General features: G+C 38.8%; 1 protein-coding gene across 2 annotated transcripts in view; it reads left to right on the top strand.

Annotated features, from left to right (window-relative positions):
* The window catches only part of sorcs2.L (sortilin-related VPS10 domain containing receptor 2 L homeolog), a 575,441-nt gene that overhangs the window by 504,103 nt on the left and 51,172 nt on the right, over positions 1–20,166 (top strand). For both annotated transcript variants that reach the window (XM_041587770.1, XM_018228485.2), the window contains exons 10-14: positions 2,349–2,495; positions 3,561–3,663; positions 5,784–5,860; positions 9,610–9,701; positions 12,180–12,287. In XM_041587770.1, the coding sequence (XP_041443704.1) occupies positions 2,349–2,495; positions 3,561–3,663; positions 5,784–5,860; positions 9,610–9,701; positions 12,180–12,287 (527 nt within the window). The remainder of the gene's footprint in view (positions 1–2,348; positions 2,496–3,560; positions 3,664–5,783; positions 5,861–9,609; positions 9,702–12,179; positions 12,288–20,166) is intronic.

Below are 20,166 nucleotides of genomic sequence, written 5' to 3'. Positions count from 1 at the left end.
GCAGATAGACTGAATCTCATTACAGAACATACTTTCCATATATACGAGACGAGTACGGGAAATACCATGGCAGGTCCTCTGGTGTCTGACGGCAGGAGGTCTTCATGTTTCTTAATGACATCATGGCTGTGTGTAATTAATCGGCTCAGCTGCATTCAGCATCAGCGCCGCAGGGAGGGCCGATAAGTGGACAAATTTATGCAAAGCATATGATTCATTGCACCACCGAGATAGCGAGAAGCATTGGCAGGACTTTAACAATCCCCTTGATGATTGAGATTTAACCACCACTATTCTAGAGTCAGGGTAGCGTTCTTTTTATTACACAGAACTGAGATTTGATTTGTCTCCTTTTAACATGTTGTGGGTATTTAACTATTGTGCCTAATGACAAATTTTAATGCTAGGGAAATAACAGAATAAAATATACAGACTAAAAGAGGACATAAAGGACAAACGTGGCTGGAGGGACACCGAGCAGTTGGGCTAAATAACACACATCAGTGCTTTCTTTACTATGCAGGCCTGTGAACAGTAAAATCATTTTCAGCAATCATTCTTGCATTTAAATTGAGTAGCCCTCTCCTCAACTCCTTTTCCAAAGAATCACTCAGGGGCAAATTTACTTATGGTCGAATATCGAAGTCGAAGGATTTAGCGCATTTCCTACGATCGAAGGAAAAATTGTTCGAACGAACGATTAAATCCTTCGAATCGAACGAAGGATTTTCCTTCGATCGGAAAATTGTTAGGAAGCCTATGGGGACCTTCCCCATCGGCTAACATTGGCCTCGGTAGGTTTTACTTGCTGAAGTAGGGGGTCGAAGTTTTTTTTTAAAGAGACAGTACTTCGACTATCGAATGGTCGAATAGTCGAACGATTTTTAGTTTGAAGTCGTAGTCAAAGGTCGAAGTAGCCCATTCGATGGTCGAAGTAGCCAGAAAAAACATTCGAAATTCTAATTTTTTTTATTCTATTCCTTCACTCAAATTAAGTAAATGGCCCCTTCAGTATTCTGTACTAAGGATTCCTGTCCCACTATGAAATTTAATTAATATCCATTTCTTAGTCATTTAATATACTTGTCCTATACTAAAATAAGGGGGGCTTAAAGAAACTTATCTTGCTCTTCTGAGCACCTTTGCAGTCACTTTTTTTTTAATTTTTAACATGTAAAATTATTTGAGCAGTTTTATACTGCTAAATGTGGCTTCAGGCTGACCAGCCCTATCTGAGGTTAATTAAACATGGAGGAAGTGTTGCCAAAGAGATGCCACTCGGTATATTGCTCACTCAGTATTCAGGGAAGTTGCATTAGCAATGGGGCTGTCACCTCCAGGACAGTATTCTAAGGTCTTGTTTGACTTGCGCAGTCAATTACCCACTGAATGGTTTAGCTTTATGGTATCTGTATAGGCTTCAAGAAAGCATGGGGAATTGTACAAGATAATAAGTTCTATTATGGTCATGTTTAACTGCCCCCTCACTCTCCCCTCCTGACATACACACCTTAAATTGTGTCAGACCACAACACAGTCAGCTATGGAAAAGCAAAATGGGAGTTAATTAAACATTCACCCTATATTTCCATTAGACAAAACGAAAGGGAAATTTGAAAAATGATATTACAGTGGCCCATTATGTACAAGGACATAACAGAACAGAATATTCATTCTCTGAACATCTGTATCCATATATTTGTGTGGGAGGTGATATATTGCTTGTCTTCCCAGTATACACCATCTGTGTATTTTCCGCTGATGTACAGTATGTGCAATGGCCTCACTGCAGGAGGAGTTTACTTGTATTTGTAATTGAAAGGGTTGCCAGTGGAGAATGCAAGGACCAATAATCCTAGACGCCAGGGTCGAACTAACCTACCAGGATACTTTGAAAAATTCCATTGGACCTTGGTCCTGCTGGGTCTATTCCCTCCACAGGCTAGTCCTGCAGCATATTCCTGCCACCAGTTCCATGGCACCACTAGAATGTGTGATCTTGGCTTGTAGATGGGGTTGGGGCAATGTTCAGTAGCTGAGGGTCCCCAGGGGGGACTAAAAGGTCTGCTTTAAAAGGTCTCCAGTCCAACACACGTGGTGGCAGTTGTCATGCAAAGATGTTTAAAGACCAGTTTCATTTATAATATTTTTCTTTGTAGAGCTTTCTCTGCAGAAGCACATTATGGGGTTTGATTATATGGCTATATATACATATTTCCCTAAAGATGCATAATGGGCATCAGTAGAAGACCCTGTGGTCAAGAGCATGGTCAATAAGGGTCAAGACACAATGGTCTTTCTAGTTTGGAGCTAACGACTTTTCTAAACCTAAATATTTCTCCCTACAGGCAAGAGGCATTAAGGGTGTCTTTCTGGCCAACCAAAAAATTGATGGAAAGGTGACAACGCTTATTACCTACAATAAGGGTCGAGACTGGAGCTCCCTCAATCCCCCAAGCACAGACATGATGGGCAAACCAACCAATTGCAAACCTGTAAGTGTGCATCATATTCCTTTTTACCTTCTGTTTCATTCCTTTGTATATGTCAACAGACACTCAACCAGTTTTGGAGTCTGAAAAATCAGAAATTCACAGATCAAGCCTTATCGAAATGGTCAGAAAGTGTTGCAAGAAGCAACAATCCCCGTAAATCTCTACAGATTGGAACGGGAGTAGATGGGATTCCATGGAGATCTATGAAGAACTTGATCCTCTTGATTGGTGAATCTATATTTTACCATAGGCAAAGCAATCCCGAATCCTTCACAAAAGATTTAGCCGAATACCGAACCGAATCCGAATTTGCATATTCGGTTCAGTCGGGCAGAAGGCTGAATCCTGGCCAAATCCCGAAACGAATCCTGGATTCGGTGCATCCCTAATAAAAAGGGGACAACATATTTGTAATTTATTGGTAATAGAATAAACCTCTAGGGCAGTGGTCTTTAGACTTTTTTTGCTCCAGTTCCCCTTTGACGTCCAACAATTGTTCAATGACTTCCTCAAGCTATAATAAGGTTACAGATAAATGAAAACATTGGCGTTTTTAGGGCACCTAATATGATTCAACTGAAATCTCATCCTAATTACCCTGGGCTTCTACTTTTGATCAGCAGTTAACATTTCTGGCCTATTATGATTAGTTTAATGAATGCAGACACTTGCATGGTTGGTTGTAGGTACCGGGCTTCTGTTCTTGTTGTTCTTACTGCTATGTAATAAGTAATTATTCATTGAAAATGTGCTGTTCCTGCAATAACATGATAGTAATTTACTTTCAGCTGCCAGTTCAATTTGTCCAAGGGCAAAGTAATTGTCCTTTCTTATATACAGTATATATATATATATATATATATATATATATATATATATATATATATATATATATATATATATATATATATATATATATATATATATATCCTGTGGCCCTCAAGCTGTCAGGAATAGCAGGAGGCTGCAGGTCCACGGGTTGGATCAACCTAAAATAATATGTCTTATACTGTGTTGAAAATTGAGTTTGATTGTAATTGTACAATTTTTATTTTATTTGGAAAGCCTGAGTGTCACCTTCACCTGCATCTCCGCTGGGCAGACAATCCATATGTATCCGGAACAGTCCATACCAAGGACACAGCGCCAGGACTAATTATGGGAGCAGGTATGTCTTTGTATGAAAATAACTTTTAGTCAAAAAATGACATTTCTGCCCACTCGCGTCTTTTTTATTTATTTTTATTTTTTTTGGTTCGCTCCTGTCAATGCGTAATGATTTCTGAAGTGGAAAATGTGCTTCTGTCAGCTTTCAGTTTGTCAGCTTGAGCTCTCTGGTTCTTCTCTAAAACCTACTGTAAGTGCCTCGTTGAGAGATTTCACTGGGCCCGTTATATTTTGTATAAAGCGCCGCTTTTTTTTACACTTGCTGCTTTTGCAGTTTTATTGTTTCGGATTAAGAAATGGTTTTGCCACAACCTTAAACGTTATTCCTGCAAAACTTTTTTTGTTCATTTAAAGGAAAACCCGAAATACAGTACAATTATGGGACCTGTTATCCAGAATGCTTGGAGTTTTCAGTTATTTGGATCCTCATTCATTAAGAGGTTTATTTACTAAATTCTGAATTTAACTAATTTTTTATAAAAAAAAAAAAAAAACCTTGACCAAACTCTAATACCCGATTTTACCTTATTTATTATTAAAAAAGCTTGATTTAATCGGTACGGGTAAAAACTCGATAACATCGAGCCAAAATCTTAATCGTTTGAGTTTTTTCAAGCTTTTTCCAGAAAAGTTGGAATTTTTAGAATTTTTGCTCACATTTTTTTTTTTTAAGATTTTTGGGCTAAATTCAGCACAGAAACTTCAAAATAGGATAGGGACCTCTGCCCTTGACTTATACACAACCTCGGCAGGTCTGAGATGGCGGATTTTCAGATTCGGGTTTTTTGCTGCATCGGGCTTTAAAGGGGACCCGTCACCCAAAAAAATTATTCAAAATCCTATTTTATCACATTAGTCAAGCAAAATGAACTTTAATTACACTATATAAATTATTTGAATCTTGTTTCCTTCAGTCTGGGAATTCAAAATGATAACAAGCAGGCAGCAGCCATTTTGTGGACACTGTTATTAAGACAAGACTTGTATCATCTCAGAATCTTGTTTGTGCACCAGAATAAGGGACCTGATGTCCATCCCCATGCACTGGTTACACAATTAAATGGTGAAGAAAACGGGGGGAATGTGGGGAGAGCAGTGACATCTAGGAAGTGCTGAATGGAAAGTGAAAGTAATTGTCTGCCCCGCTTTTATGCGTAAGGTATAGAGGAGGGGCAGACAATATTTGATTGACAGCTGAGATTTTTAAATGAGCTTATAACAGCTATGAATGCTTTAATAAAAAATAGAAATTGGATTTCATGTTTAATTTGAAAAGAACTTTTATTATATAGATGTTTGTGTCTGGGTGATAGGTCCACTTTAATAATTCTTGAAAAATTCTAGATTTGCACCAAAAAGCAGGAGTTTAGTATATAACCCCCTTAGTTTTCTAGAAAATCATGTTAGCATTAAATAAAGCCAATAGGCTGGTTTTGTTTTCAATAAAGGCAGGACTACATGGGCGATTCAGCCTCGATCTGATGCGCTGCGCAAAATTGCAGGCGTCACGTCGGATGCGACGGAAACAAGGTAAGTAATTCAATTGTCGCATCCTGTCGCAGCATTGATGCGACACAACTGTCGGATGCAGACGCTGCACGCTGCGTCTGCATCCAACAGTCATGTCGCGTCGCATCACCAATGCGACACGATCCGACACTGCCATTACTAACCTTGTTTCCGTCCCTCAAGTCAGGAACAGCAGCCATTATTTTAAGAATTTCTTAGGACAAGAAAGTACCCAGAGAGTCTCACCCTAAGTGACCTCGAAGTTGGGGGACTAGAAATTCCCCCCGGATTCAGACTGGGAGCCACTAATGCAGATGGAGTGATGCACTGCTGTTTCTAAAAACCTCTTGTCATATCTGCCCAGATTCAGATTCATCTCCTTCACATTAAGAAGTTGACATTATCTTCTTTCTCTGAAGGTAGTGAGACAAAGCAGAAATATCTGCCGGTACTGCTATCTAATGATAATATGCCAGGGATGGTGATAGTAACTTATTCTGCTCAATAAGTGAGGCCGATCAGTCTACATCACAGTGTGCAATTAACCCTACACTCCTGAGCTGGGATAACGATGATAATGGTCTCCTTTTCTTTGATTTCTCGGAAATACAGGTAATCTGGGCTCGCAGTTGGTGGAGTATAAGGAAGAAATGTACATAACATCGGACTGTGGAAATACGTGGAGACAAGTAAGATAATGGGTAATTTTCGCAGTATACTCTCACTTTGAGATATACTGTAGACCAGTGATCCCCAACCGGTAGCTTGTGAGCAACATGTTGCTCTCCAACCCCTTGGATGTTGCTCCCAGTGGCCTCAAAGTAGGTGCTTATTTTTGAATTCTTGGCTTGGAGACAAGTTTTGGTTGTATAAAAACCAGATGTACTGCCAAACAGAGCCTCAATGTAGTTTGGCAAACCACATAGGGGCTACTAAATAGCCAATCACAGCCCATTTGGCACCCAAGGAAATTTTTCATGCTTGTGTTGCTTCCCAACTCCTTTTACTTCTGAATGTTGCTCACGGGTTCTAAAGGTTGGGGATCCCTGCTGTAGACTGAGGTGTAGCAATATATTTCAATGATGTATATGTAATAGAAAAATGATAGTTATATGCTTATAAAATAAAGGATTGGATTTTTTTTGTAACTTTACCATAGCAAAGTTTGCACTGTGCCACCCCACTGGTGCTAATGTGGTCTATGGCACACATAGTGATTTTGGTGCATTTTGCTTGTCATGTTTTACCAGCATTCACCATTGCATGAACTGTGTGATTCAGTCAATGTTCTCCTGAAATTAACAATCTACAGGTGCTACAAGCTTATATAGTTGATTCATTAATGGCTCGATTGCTACAACATATTGTTATAGATACAGCTATTTTTCACAATTATTTCTCAAGCGCTCACCAAGCCGGTGCCGTGGTTCTGGTGTCACTACCCGAACCCGTCGCTCAATCAAGTACAATCTTTAAAGATCAGGAGCAATTACCGCTTGTCGTCTGAGGCCCGGGTGCTGCACCCCGAACCCGTAGATTAGGGGCAAATACTTCACTCGACTCCACCATACGCACGCACTCCAACAACTTCTCAGACGCAGCGTAAGATCAAAGAAAGTCTTTATTTCACATCGATAACATCCAACGCGTTTCGTGTGTCTCCACACGTAGTCATAGGTAAAAAACATTAGATCCCCCCATCTTTAAAAAGAAATCGGATTTTTACGTCACTAGTGACGATTTTCCTTCCACTCAATCATTAACCCTTACTGTTATATACATAGTGAAATCTAGACTTCTGCAATTTCATTAGGAAACTGGAAGCATTTTATGTTATTTATGTTATTTAAAACATTCTATTACTTCATTTCCTGTATTTGTTACACTTACTTATATGATTCACTTAATTTGTTACTTTTAAACATTCCATTCATTTCCAGTTTGTTACTAATGTTTATTATGATTGCTCTTTTGTTTCAATTTATTTATTACATTTAAGTGAACCCTCTGTTAAAGCTTCCTCATTCCGTATTAGACCTGCAACTTTTTTTTATCATTTATCTTTTGTATTTATAATTTTAATCCTTATTCTTTGCAGGTTAAGACATATTTAGTTTAACACTATTGCTTTACCATTATTTCCTATAATTCAGTTTCTCTTGCTAGGTTTAATATGAAAATATTAAAGCAAAAATAAGTGTATCTACTTCTTATTACAATTAGCTGCAATATCATATTTTCATATTAAACCTAGCAAGCGAAACTGAATTATAGGAAATAATGGTAAAGCAATAGTGTTAAACTATGTCTTAACCTGCAAAGATATAATTTGATGGTCTCAGCTTGAGAAAACTGTGTTTGGTTCTTGTGAAACCTTCTCCTTATCTCAGGTGCCATGATTTTCATGCAGCAGGGAAGCTGCTATTGGTTGATTTACCAACAGATCAATTTTTCTGCAAAACATTTGCAGTGTAAAAATTTGCTGCAACAAAAAAGTCGCCATAAGAAAAAATGCCCATTGGTTTTAATGCATTTGGACAAAAAAGTCACCATAAAAAACTGGCCATTGACTTTAATGCATTTTGACAAAAAAGTCACAAGAGACAAAAAAAGTTGCCACAAGAAAACACGTCCATTGACTTGAATGCATTTGATGCAAGAAAAATATCTGCATGTATAAAATTTTTGAAGACCATGACTTCCATGACAATGCGTTTCACAAATTTTGTGCGTTTTGCAAGTTTCTTCACTGTTTCACTAATTTTTCGGCGAGTGGCATTATTGCCCAGCAGTGTTTTTGTCAGTTGTACCCAGTCTGCTATATCGATATCTCCCATGTGTGGTGAGTGCTGAGCCGTTTGAGATGCATCTAATTTTACCAAGCAGTCGCTGCCATTATTTTAACAACCAATCTCTTTCTCCTTCTACCACTGTATGTTTTTCTCACTATTAGAACAAACTCTTGCCAGTGTTTTTCAGACTTATTTGGCTCATAACCCCCCCCCCCAACATATTAGTCAGGACTTACCTTAGATTATTGCAGGGTTACAGACATGTGATAACAAAGCTATATCAATCAACCATTCTACCATAGTTCCAAGTGTTCCCTCTCCAAATTTCATTATAAACATAACCTTCAAGTTGGTCTTCCTGGAGTGTCTACAGGGACAAATAGACAGTCTCTTCAAATCTCACCGTAATTGGTCTTCAGATTGGACCCCCAGGATATCCAACCATTTCTTAACCAACACCTGCATGCAAAAAGTTCTCGGGTGCCAAATATGGGGTGCAATTGACTATTGGTAGCCCCTTTGTAGACTAGCAGCCAACAGGAGTCTCTGTTTGGCAGTGCACCTGGTTTTATACAACCACAATTTGCCTCCAAGCCTGGAATTCAAATATAAGCTCCTGCTTTGAGGCCACTGGGAGCAACATCCATGGGGTTGGTGACCAACATGTTGCTGATGAACGACTGGTTGGTGACCGCTGCTATAGAGGTAAAGAGTATAACACACTGGAAGGCACAAGGCAGCCCAATCCATAGGGAAGGCAATAAGGACAGGGTTCTTTTGTACCACATGCCTGCCAACGTTTGAGAGCAACATCCAAAGTGTTGGTGAGAAACATATTCTCATGAGCCACTGGTTGGGGATCACTGTCCTAGGGGGTAGTATGAAAACCACTGCTCAAGAAGTTTCCATTCCTGAACTGAATATTTTGTGAGTCCTGTAACTTTCCACTGATACATCCTGATCATGGGTCCATCATCTGCATCAAGAGACCCTAGGGCATTCATGGCAGACAATAATCAAGGAACTTGAAAGAAGTGACAGACATTCCATATATTTTTATTATGGTAGAGCAGGAGTGGAGCAGCACTGGCTGATCATATTCATATAAATAATGCTAAAAATGATGGAACATCTGGTTAATCATCAGCCTAAATATGGCAAACACAGAATATTTTCGCCGGGATTGAGCTGCATGGAAGCAGTGTTTGTTTGATTTAATGCAGATAATCAATTTGTTTTGCAATGCATCCTGCTGTACTGTGAAATTACATTCTTAGGCCAAAATATATTCTTTTGCATCACTTTGTATCCTGCTGTAATATGAATCCTAATTTATGGCCAAATTCATAGAAAAGACAATCTAAAGACAAAGTTACATCTGAATTCACCATGTAGGGTGGGTGAGGAGGAACCACAGATGAACAATAATGACAATATCCATTATCCACAAACCCATTATCCAGAAAGCTCCAACTTATGGAAAGGCTGTCTCCCATAGACTCTATTTTATCCAAATAAATTCGCCCATCACTAGTTATAACTTCTTAAATAGGGTAAGACAGAAGTGACCTTGATTTCAGGCAAATGTATATTTTTCGTGCCAGCAATGCTTCTGAATAATGAATGGGGTTTTTACCACTTTACAGGTTTTTGAAGAGGAGCATCACATCTTGTATTTAGACCATGGCGGCGTAATTGTGGCCATCAAGGACACTTCAATTCCTCTAAAGATACTCAAGTAATGTATAATTTATATATTGCAGATTCTTCATTCCTATATGACAGTCACACATAGCTCTCTTTTGTTTGTACAACTCTTCAAGGTTTTTTTTATTATTTCTGTGTTCTTATATACAGGCACTAAGCATGAGAATCATGGTCTATTTTAAATTAAATTTTTAAACATGGATATTATAAATGCATAAAACAGACAAGGCCCCCCTTATTCTATGAATGCAATGTCTGGCTGATGTTGGAAACTGTAAGTCAGCAACTCAAAACCCCAGGATGATTAGCCCTGCCTGACACACACGGGGAGGATATTCAGAGCCAAGGCTGTGTTTTTCACTGAAATCTGCTCATTTCCAAGGAATGATAAATGAGACTGTCAGGCTGTGCTTCTATGTCACTGAAAGCATATGAATTCCTAGTACTCTCTGAGTGACCTGACCTCCCTGCTCCACATGTAATATCATCAGCTGTAGGCTGGCAGGGACAGGAGATTAGGAACTGTCCGTAGGTGGAAGCACGAATGCAAAAAATACAAGACAAAACTGTGCCAGAAAAAGGAGAGGAGTCTATGTAGCAGCAGAAGGAGGGGATCAATCAGTCGGCTTTTAATTAATGTGGCTGCTCCTTGTGGAAGCTCATTAACATCCGAATGCATCAGGAAATCAGATTGTGAGCTCCATGCTGCAGGGATTCACAGTGGCAGAGAGATACAATGAATTAGTACATCAGTAGAAGACAATAGAAGGAAGGCATTATTGTCCTGCTTTTCCCTAAAAATAAAACCTGAACCTGAATGAGATATATATATATATATTTATGATTAGGGTTTCAGCGGATTGACAGACATTGACAGACATGTGGAGGAGTTTATACTTCATTTTCTTTCCCCCTATGTACATAAGGACATAAGGGGTTAAGGACATTTCCTATAGAGGATGGAAACAATAACAAGTGGATATTTAAAAAAACAAATATTTAAGGTGAAATAATTATATTTGGTTTACATGGGCATTGTTTATATAATGACCTCTGTATAAAGGGGGTTGAGCCCAAGGCCTTAACAATCTGGCCCTGTCTAGTGATCTTGATTGTAAATATTGAATATATTTTCCTACCACAAGAAAAGTTTATTTTTAGCAGTGTCAGACTGGGGTTTCCAGGGCCCACTGGGACTGCAGCCTAGAGCAGGCCCGGACTGGCAATCTGTGGGTTCTGGCAAATGCCAGAGGGGCTGCTATAAGGTCCCATAGAAAGTCAGTATTTGGTGGGCTGGTGGGGGCTGTTTGGGCCTCTATGTGGGCTGATTGGGCCTCTGTGTATCTGAAATGCCAGGGCCTATTTTAACTCTCAGTCCGGACCTGGCCTAGAGGCCCCCCACCAGTCATGAGCTTCACCTCCTCTGAACGCCAGCTCCCCTCATCCTGCGATATACCGCATATACTACCTCCTTGCAGCCACAATAGGGGCCGTAAGTTGGGGGGAGCACCAGCGCCCACAGTTGTCAGTCACGGAAGTTGGTCTGGGTCGGTGGGGGCAATGGGGCCCACAACTGCCGGGTGCCCAACGGGTTTTTTCCTGGTGCGCCACCGGCCCAGTCCGACCCTGGCTCTTGTTCATTTTCAGACAAATGGGATTTTTAAAGGAGAAGGAAAGGCTAGAACTAAGTAAGCTTTATCAGAAAGGTCTATATAAATACACCAGTAAACCCTCAAAGTAATGCTGCTCTGAGTCCTCTGTCAAAACAAACACAGCATTTCTTTCCTTCTATTGTGTACGCATGGACTTCTGTATCAGACTTCCTGTTTTCAGCTTAAACCTCCAGGGCAGGGCTTGAGCATGCTCAGTTTGCTCCTCTCCCCCTCCCTCCTCCCATCCCTGCTGTAATCTGAGCTCAGAGCTGTAAGTGAGCAGGGAGAGACTCAGGCAGGAAGTGATGTCACACCAAGGTTATTTGGCAGCTTCTATCCTAAACAAACAGAGACAATGTCTAGAGCTGTTTACTCAAGTGTGGTAAAGCATTCTGCAGAATAAATATAGCATTCTAGCTTGCACTATTGTGGCTAATCTGTTGGCAATAAACTGTCTTGGAGCTTTCCTTCTCCTTTAAGCTGTTGGATTCCCAAGATGCCATAGATATTGAGGCAGGAATGTAACTATAGCAATGTAGGGTATTTGACCACACCAGGGTCCCACATGGTCTTTCACCATAGATGAAATCACATGGGATGTGATGGAACCAATTTGTAAACTCGCATGCCGGTACTGAGGGACATAGGTAGTTGGAGAGAATGGAATTGTAGAACTGCTCTTGATTAGAAAATGCTGCATCAGGTTGCTTAGAGTCCAGTTAAAGATGGTGTATGGTCGTTTTGATGGACGACTGCTTTATCACCAGTAGACAACATTGCAATGTACTCCAATCAGACATACCTCTTATCCTAGAAAGGGCTTTCTTAAATATTGAATTCTCCTTATCCCTCTGTAGATTCAGCATTGACGAAGGCCACACGTGGAGCATACATAACTTCACCAGCACTTCAGTGTTCGTAGATGGACTTCTCAGTGAACCAGGAGATGAGACGTTGGTCATGACGTAAGTTTTGTCTACCCGCATTTACACATGCTTTTATTGACTTCATTTTTCCAGACAGGCCATATTTTATGACTTTAATATTATACTTGGCCGGCGCTGTGAAATTAGAACTGTGGGCTCACGTAGACCAGGGAGACTTATAGCTCAAAACACTAAGTCTGCTCTGTCAGCAGTGATTAGACTTTTTGGAATGTTACATAGTCATTGCACATGCTACTAACATAATGAAATCAATATCTGTGTTTTAGAATATGATCCAGAGTACTAAATGATGTAAGGAAAATGTGATAATGTAATTAAAGGTGCAACATTTGATATGTATATGGAAAACCATAGGAGGTAGCTGAGTGGTCACTATGGGTAGTACACCTGTCCTTTTTATTGTGTTACCCCATTGACTCAAAAATGAAATACACTAACTCATAGTGATGAAACAAATGAACTAACAATTGAGTTATTATGTCTTAAAGGGGTTGTTCACCTTTAAATTACCTTTCAGTATGATGTAGAGAGTGATATTCTGAGACAATTTGCAATTGGTTTTCATTTTTTATTATTTGTGGTTTTTGAGTTATTTAGTTTTTAGTTCAGCAACTCTCCGGGTTGCAATTTCAGCCATCTGGTTGCTAGGGTCCAAATTACCCTAAGAGACTGAAATATGAATAGGAGAGGGCATGGATAGAAAGATGAGTAATAAAAAGTGGCAATAACTATAAAGTTGTAGCCCCAAAGAGCATTTGTTTGGGGTCAGTGACCGCCATTTGAATGCTGCAAAGAGTCAGAAGAAGAAGGCAAATAATTCAGAAACTATGAAAAAAGAAAAAAATGAAGGCCAGTTGAAAAGTTGCTTAGAATTGTTCAATTTTATAATATACTAAAAGTTTATTTAAAGGTGAACCATCCCTATAATACAGAAGGCCTTGGAACCCAACTTTGCGTGCAAATTTCCATTTGTATAAACATTATTCAAGGGCCACTTGCAATATGCCTCTGTGCCATTAAGAGGCAGTGTTGTAGCACCTATTAATTATGGCACATGGCACAATGTATGTGTAGGGACCCTGAGTTAACTTTAGTTAATGTCCCTTGCTGGGTCCACATTAGTTCACGGAGTTTGTCCACTAGGTGGCACTATGTGATAATATAAAGGTGTTTAGCACCATGTGGTCTGGATCTGTCCTGGGACTTTGCCTCACTGAGAGGTGCTACAGGTCCAGGTCTGACCGTGAAGTTAGTTAAGTGTGAGTTAGTGAATACTGTAATAGTCACTCTAGGAGTGAGAGTCAGCACAGGGTAGCTAGTGAGCCGATGTGGCTCCAACGAGGAGAAATAGTGGGGTTAGGACCTTGTGGTATTTGAACCACTAGAGCAGGGACTACAGTGGGTGAGTTGAGGACCAGATAGGGTGCCAAGACCCAAAACCCCAGGCTGAATACAGTGGGTGAGATGAGGACCAAGTCCGTGCCAAGATACAAGACCCCAGGCTGAGAAACCCATGCCTTAGTGTTCATCCAGAGGGATAGTGCCTAGTGAGAGTGGTAACTATCTCCTAAGTCTGTTATTGCTGTTACTTTGATATATTGGATATTAGCTCACCTGGAGCACCTTGTACCCCCTGGAGGGAATATTGCTGTTTGAAGTTATCCTATTATGTCTATGAACATCTAAGTACCTGTGAGCTACTCCATTGCAACAGTTCTCCGTTAATAAACAAGTTTATGTTACTGCAAAGAAACTTGTCTGGCTGATTATCCTGCTGCATTGATCTACACCAGGTACCGGGAATTGCAGGGAGTTGCATGGGTACACTGGGGGTCCGGGGCACACTACAGCAGTTTTAGCCTGGTCACGCACAGCCTTAATACACTACAAAAGCACACTCAAGTGTGTGCTACATACTAGAAAAATTTTTTTAAAATAAAAACTTTATCGCTTAAAAACGTTTAAAAGAAAAAACAAATCAAACACAGCGAAATAACATTTTACCCCTCATTTTTAATATACCCCACAAATTTCAAATTGATCTCAAAATCTTTAAAGGAAGAAAACGGCTTGAATTTTGGAAATACACATCCCATTGACTTCTACATGCACACGCTAGCTTTAGTGATGGGCGAATAAATTCGCCAAAAATTTGCAGTGAATTTCCACGTTTCACCAAAACTGCAGCAATAATTTATCAGGCAAAAAATCCGCTGCATCAATAAAAATTGTCGTGTGTCAAAATAGTTTGCACGCCCTTTCACTTTAATGCATTTGGACCACATATTTGTGCGTATAAAAATTGGCGTTCGCATCAAAATTTTGAAGCATGCCAAAATTATTTTGATGCCCATTGACTTTTTGTTTTGCAGATTTTTCCCAGTATCACGAATTTTGTGGTACATTCGCGAATTTTACCGTAAATTTGAAAAATTTTCTGTAAATTTGCAAATTGGCACAGATTCGCCCATCACTAGCTAGCTTTAAAAAACAGCTTTTAAATTCCAGGTTTCAAGTTTAATAAAGGTCAGAAAAAATTTGAAAACTCAATTTTTTGCTAGAAAAAAAGAAAATCGCAATAAAAAGTTATAAATCTGTCCCAAAGTATTTTTACCATCTGCACAAATCTCTCCTCGGGTATTTCCAAAATTGTAATAAAGCCTTTAGGTGAATAATAAAGAAATACTTTAATGTTAAATGGATAAAACTATTGACTGCACAACCAGCGTAGACTGGGCCCCAGAAGCTTTTGTGAGCTTTTATTTTCTGATGGAGGGAGAGAGAATAGTGAATATTGCTGCAGAGTCTCAGTACAATTACACTGTATAAGGTTAACTTAATGTCATCCGCTCTTATAATAATGATACCAAGGCTTATTATAGAAAGATATCCTCCTCTTTATTTAGCGAAAAGGAGTCAGGGATGAAGAGGTCAAAATGACTTTATTCCCCCCAGCGACCTTCTGCCATCTTCATTAGCAATTTTTAAAATAACTCTCAAAAATGTAAATCTATGAAGGCATGAAAATTCTTTGAATAGCTGCTATCAAATGAAACACTTTCCATAGTTACATACATAGTTAAATTGGGTTGAAAAAAGACAAAGTCCATCAAGTTCAACCCCTCCAAATAAAAACCCAGCATCCATACACACCCCTCCCTACTTTCACATAAATTCTATATACCCATATCTATACTAACTATAGAGTTTAGTATCACAATAGCCTTTGATATTATGTCTGGCCAAAAAATCATCGAAGCCCCTCTTATAGTCATTAACTGAATCAGCATCACAACATCACCCGGCAGTGCATTCCACAACCTCACTGTCCTGACTGTGAAGAACCCCCTACGTTGCTTCAAATGAAAGTTCTTTTCTTCTAGTCTAAAGGGGTGGCCTCTGGTACCGTGATCCACTTTATGGGTAAAAAGGTCCCCTGCTATTTGTCTATAATGTCCTCTAATGTACTTGTAAAGTGTAATCATGTCCCCTCGCAAGCGCCTTTTTTTCCAGAGAAAACAACCCCAACCTTGACAGTCTACCCTCATAATTTAAGTCTTCCCTCCCCCTAACCAATTTAGTTGCACTTAGTCTCTGCACTCTCTCCAGCTCATTTATATCCCTCTTAAGGACTGGAGTCCAAAACTGCACTGCATACTCCAGATGAGGCCTCACCAGGGACCTATAAAGAGGCAGAATTATGTTTGCATCCCTTGAGTTAATGCCCTTTTTTATACAAGACAGAACTTTATTTGCTTTAGTAGCCACAGAATGACGCTGCCCAGAATTAGACAACTTGTTATCTACAAAAACCCCAAGATCCTTCTCATTTAAGGAAACTCCCAACACACTGCCATTTAGTGTATAACTTGCATTTATATTATTTTTGCCAAAGTGCATAACCTGCATTTATCAACATTGAACCTCATTTTCCAGTTTGCTGCCCAGTTTTCCAGTTTAGACAAATCACTGTGCAAAGTGGCAGCATCCTGCATGGAACCTATAGTTCTGCACAATTTAGTATCATCTGCAAAAATAGAAACAGTACTTTCAATACCCACCTCCAGGTCATTAATAAACAAGTTGAAAAGCAAGGGACCTAGTACAGAGCCCTGCGGTACTCCACTAACAACACTGGTCCAATTAGAAAATGTTCCATTTACCACCACTCTTTGTAGTCTATCTTTTAGCCAGTTCTCTATCCAGGTACAAATATTATGTTCCAGGCCAACATTCCTTAATTTAACCAGTAACCTTTTGTGTGGCACTGTATCAAATGCGTGAGCAAAGTCTAAGTAAATCACATCCACTGCCACCCAGCATCTAGGTCTCTCGACCTTCTCCAGATTCATTTTTTTAATACATTTTATTTTTGTCTGTATCGATTTTCATACTCAACGTTAAACTTTTTCATAATGTAAAAATCATATGATTACTCTGAAATTCCAGGAACTCACTTCCACTTCTCTAGAAGGCAAAAGGATGGGTGGATCCCATCTCAAACTCTATCAACAAATGTGTCGCCTATAGAAAGACTGGCTATCACCAGAGCATAGCTGCAGAGAAATATGACGTTATAGGATCTTTTTATACATAATTTATAGGGATGCACCAAATCCAGTATTTGGTTCAGGATATGGCCTCTTTCAGCAGGACTAGGATTCGGCCAAATCCTTCTGCCCGGCTGAACCGCATCTGAATCCTAATTTGTATATGCAAATTAGGGGTGGGGATGTCACAAAACAAGGAAGTATAAAATGTTTTCCCTTCCCACCCCTAATTTGCATATGCAAATTAGGATTCGGATCGGTATTCGTCCGAATCTTTTGCGAAGGATTCCAGGGTTCGGCCGAATCCAAAAGAGTGAATTCGGTGCATCCCTAAAAATTAATAAGCAAAATACATATCAATGCAGGCCATGCTAGATTGAAAGTGCAATCCACAGACCTGCTCATTTTACAAATAATACTTAAGTGTACAGATATGGGACCTTTTATTCAGAATTCTCAGGGCCTGGGGTTTTCTGGGTAAGGGGTAGTGACAGACAAATTTGTCCTATTTCGTATAAATTTTGACGCCCGCGTTAAAAGTCAATAGGCATTCGAGTAATGTTGACGCACAACATTTTTTACTCCAGCGAATTTTCACAGTTTTGCGAATTTATTCACCGGCGCCGAAACATTAAAATTCGCCGCAAATTCACTCCTGCCGAATTTATTCGCCCATCACTAGTAAGGAATCTTTCTGTAATTTGGATTTCTATAACTTAAGTCTGCTAAAAAATCATTTAAACATGAATTAAACCCAATAGGTTGGTTTTGCCTCCAATAAGGATTAATTATATCTTAGTTGGGATCAAGTACAAGTTACTGTTTTATTATTACAGGGAAAAAGGAAATCGTCTTCAAAATGTGAATTATTTTATTAAAATGAAGTCTATGGGAGATGGTCTTCCTATAATAGGGCTCTTTTTGGCTAACTGGTCTCTGGATAATGGATCTTACACCTGTGTAATGTAGGCTAATTACAGCTCGCAATGAGAAAAACTGAATTGTTTTGCTAGGCAAAAAAAATCATGAAAATAAATGTCAAAAAATACATTGGAGTCAGGGTTTTTTCTACATTTACCCAGAAAAAAAAAAGCATATATTTTTCCTGCTAACAAAACACATGTAGAAATTCTAATAATGTCATCGGTGCGTTTTCTGTCATTTTTACTGGTGCAAAATCAACTGTTTTTTTGTTTTTTTTGATGAAACCATGAACAAAAATATAGCAGAATTCTAGAATGGATTTACAAAAATATTTAGAGCTGGTGAAAAAGTAAATTTCACTGCAAAACTGAACCAGGCAAAAAGTTGGCTCATTCCTAATGACAACTGATGATTCTTCTAATTGAATCAGGAAAGTTTGGTGGATCAATGAGTTGCGCTCCAAGTTTTGAGGCTTTTAAGATTTATGATAAAACAAACTCAAAATGATGAGAAGTTTCATCCCTCCAGCTCTGATCTTCTGAGATACCGTAGAAATCAATGAGAAGAGAATATCCTTAATTAATTATCCTTAATTGGATAACGATTTTTTTTTAACTTCAAAAATTAAAAATCAGCGTGGCTTCTCGAAGGCTGCAATTTGCAAAAATTATCATAATTAATGTCCTTGATTGAAGGTAAACGTGATGAACCCATTCTAGATTTTTCCGATTTTGCAGATTGGAGGAAATTAATTTAGGGATTGGCGCATTGGAGATGAATCAGGCGTAATAACTGTGACAGTACAATTATAATGTATGTGCCCCACAAAGTCACTTTCTACAGACAGAATTTTATAAAACACAAGATAAGATACAAATATGGCGCATCCATCCAAACACCCACATAGGATGATACTAACTAATACTAATCTAATAATCTAATAGATACTAACTAATACTTATAAAATCATTTTCCTGTGTTGTTGCAATGAAAATAAAAAATATATCCAGACCTATTACAGGTATATGATCTGTTATCCAGAATGCTCGGGACCTGGCTTTTTCCAGATAATGGATCTTTCTGTAATTTAGATCTTCATACCTGAAGTCTGCTCAAAATAATTAAAACATTAAATAAACCCAATGGGAATGTTTTGCCTCCAAGAAGGATTAATTATATCTTAGTTGGAATCAAATACAGGTATGGGACCTATTATCCAGAATGTTCGGGACCTGGGGTTTTCTGGATAAAGGGTCTTTCCGTAATTTGGATCGTCGTACCTTAAGTCTACTAGAAAATCATATAAACACTAAGGGGCACATTTACTAAGCTTGACTGAAGGGTTCGAACTGAAAAAACTTAGAATCTCTAAGTTTTTTTTTGGGTACTTCGACCATCGTATAGGCTACATCGACCTTCGTCTACGACTTCGAATCAAATGATTCGAACGAAAAATCGTTCAACTATTCGACTATTCGATAGTCGAAGTACTGTCTCTTTAAAAAAAACTTCGACTACCTACTTCGGCACTTTAAACCTACCGAGCATCAATGTAAGCATCAATAAGCTTTCTATGCTTTTTTTGATTGAAGGAAAATCGTTCGATCGATGAATTAAAATCCTTCAAATCGTTCGATTCCAAGAATTTAATTGTTTGATTGAACGATTTTTCCTTCAATCCTTCGATCAAAGTATTTGCGGTAAATCCTTCGACTTCGATATAAGTCGAAAGATTTTACTTCGATGGTCGAATATCGAGAGTTAATTAACCCTTGATATTCGACCCTTAGTAAATGGGCCTCCCCATAAACCCAATAGGCTGGTTTTGCTTCCAATAAGGATTAATTATATCTTAGTTGGGATCCAGTACAAGGTATTGTTTTATTATTACAGGGAAAAAGGAAATCCTTATTAAAAATTTGGATTATTTGATTATAATGGAGTCTATGGGAGTTCGGCCTTTCCGTAATTTGGAACTTTCTTTATAACGGGTTTCCAGATAACGGATCTCATACTTGTACAAGCTACTGTTTTATTTTTATAGAGAAAAAGGAAATCGTTTTTTAAAAATGTGATTTCTTTGATTAAAATGCAGTCAGAGCTCTCTGGATAACAGTTTTCTGGATAACGGATCCCATACATAACACTTTTTCCAGCAAAACAATAGATTTTCCCATGGACAGCCATTGTATGTAAACTTCTTCTTGTCTTCAACAGCAACTTTTGGAATCAATATTATACATAGTTATGGGCAAATAAATTCGACAGGTATGGATGCGCTGCTGGTTTTCCGCATTTTGCCGCCCGCAAATGTTTTTGCCACACTGCGTCAAAAATTTGCTGGCGAAAAATCTGCTGCGACAAAAAAAACTGTCCTGCCTCAAAATTGGCACGCGTAACAATTGTTGCGCGTCAAAATTGTT

The sequence above is a fragment of the Xenopus laevis genome, chromosome 1L (assembly GCF_017654675.1).
Source record: "Xenopus laevis strain J_2021 chromosome 1L, Xenopus_laevis_v10.1, whole genome shotgun sequence".
In the NCBI taxonomy this organism is placed as follows: domain Eukaryota; kingdom Metazoa; phylum Chordata; class Amphibia; order Anura; family Pipidae; genus Xenopus; species Xenopus laevis.
Note: the sequence above shows the minus strand (reverse complement) of the source record. Positions and strands in the feature narration are given on the sequence as shown.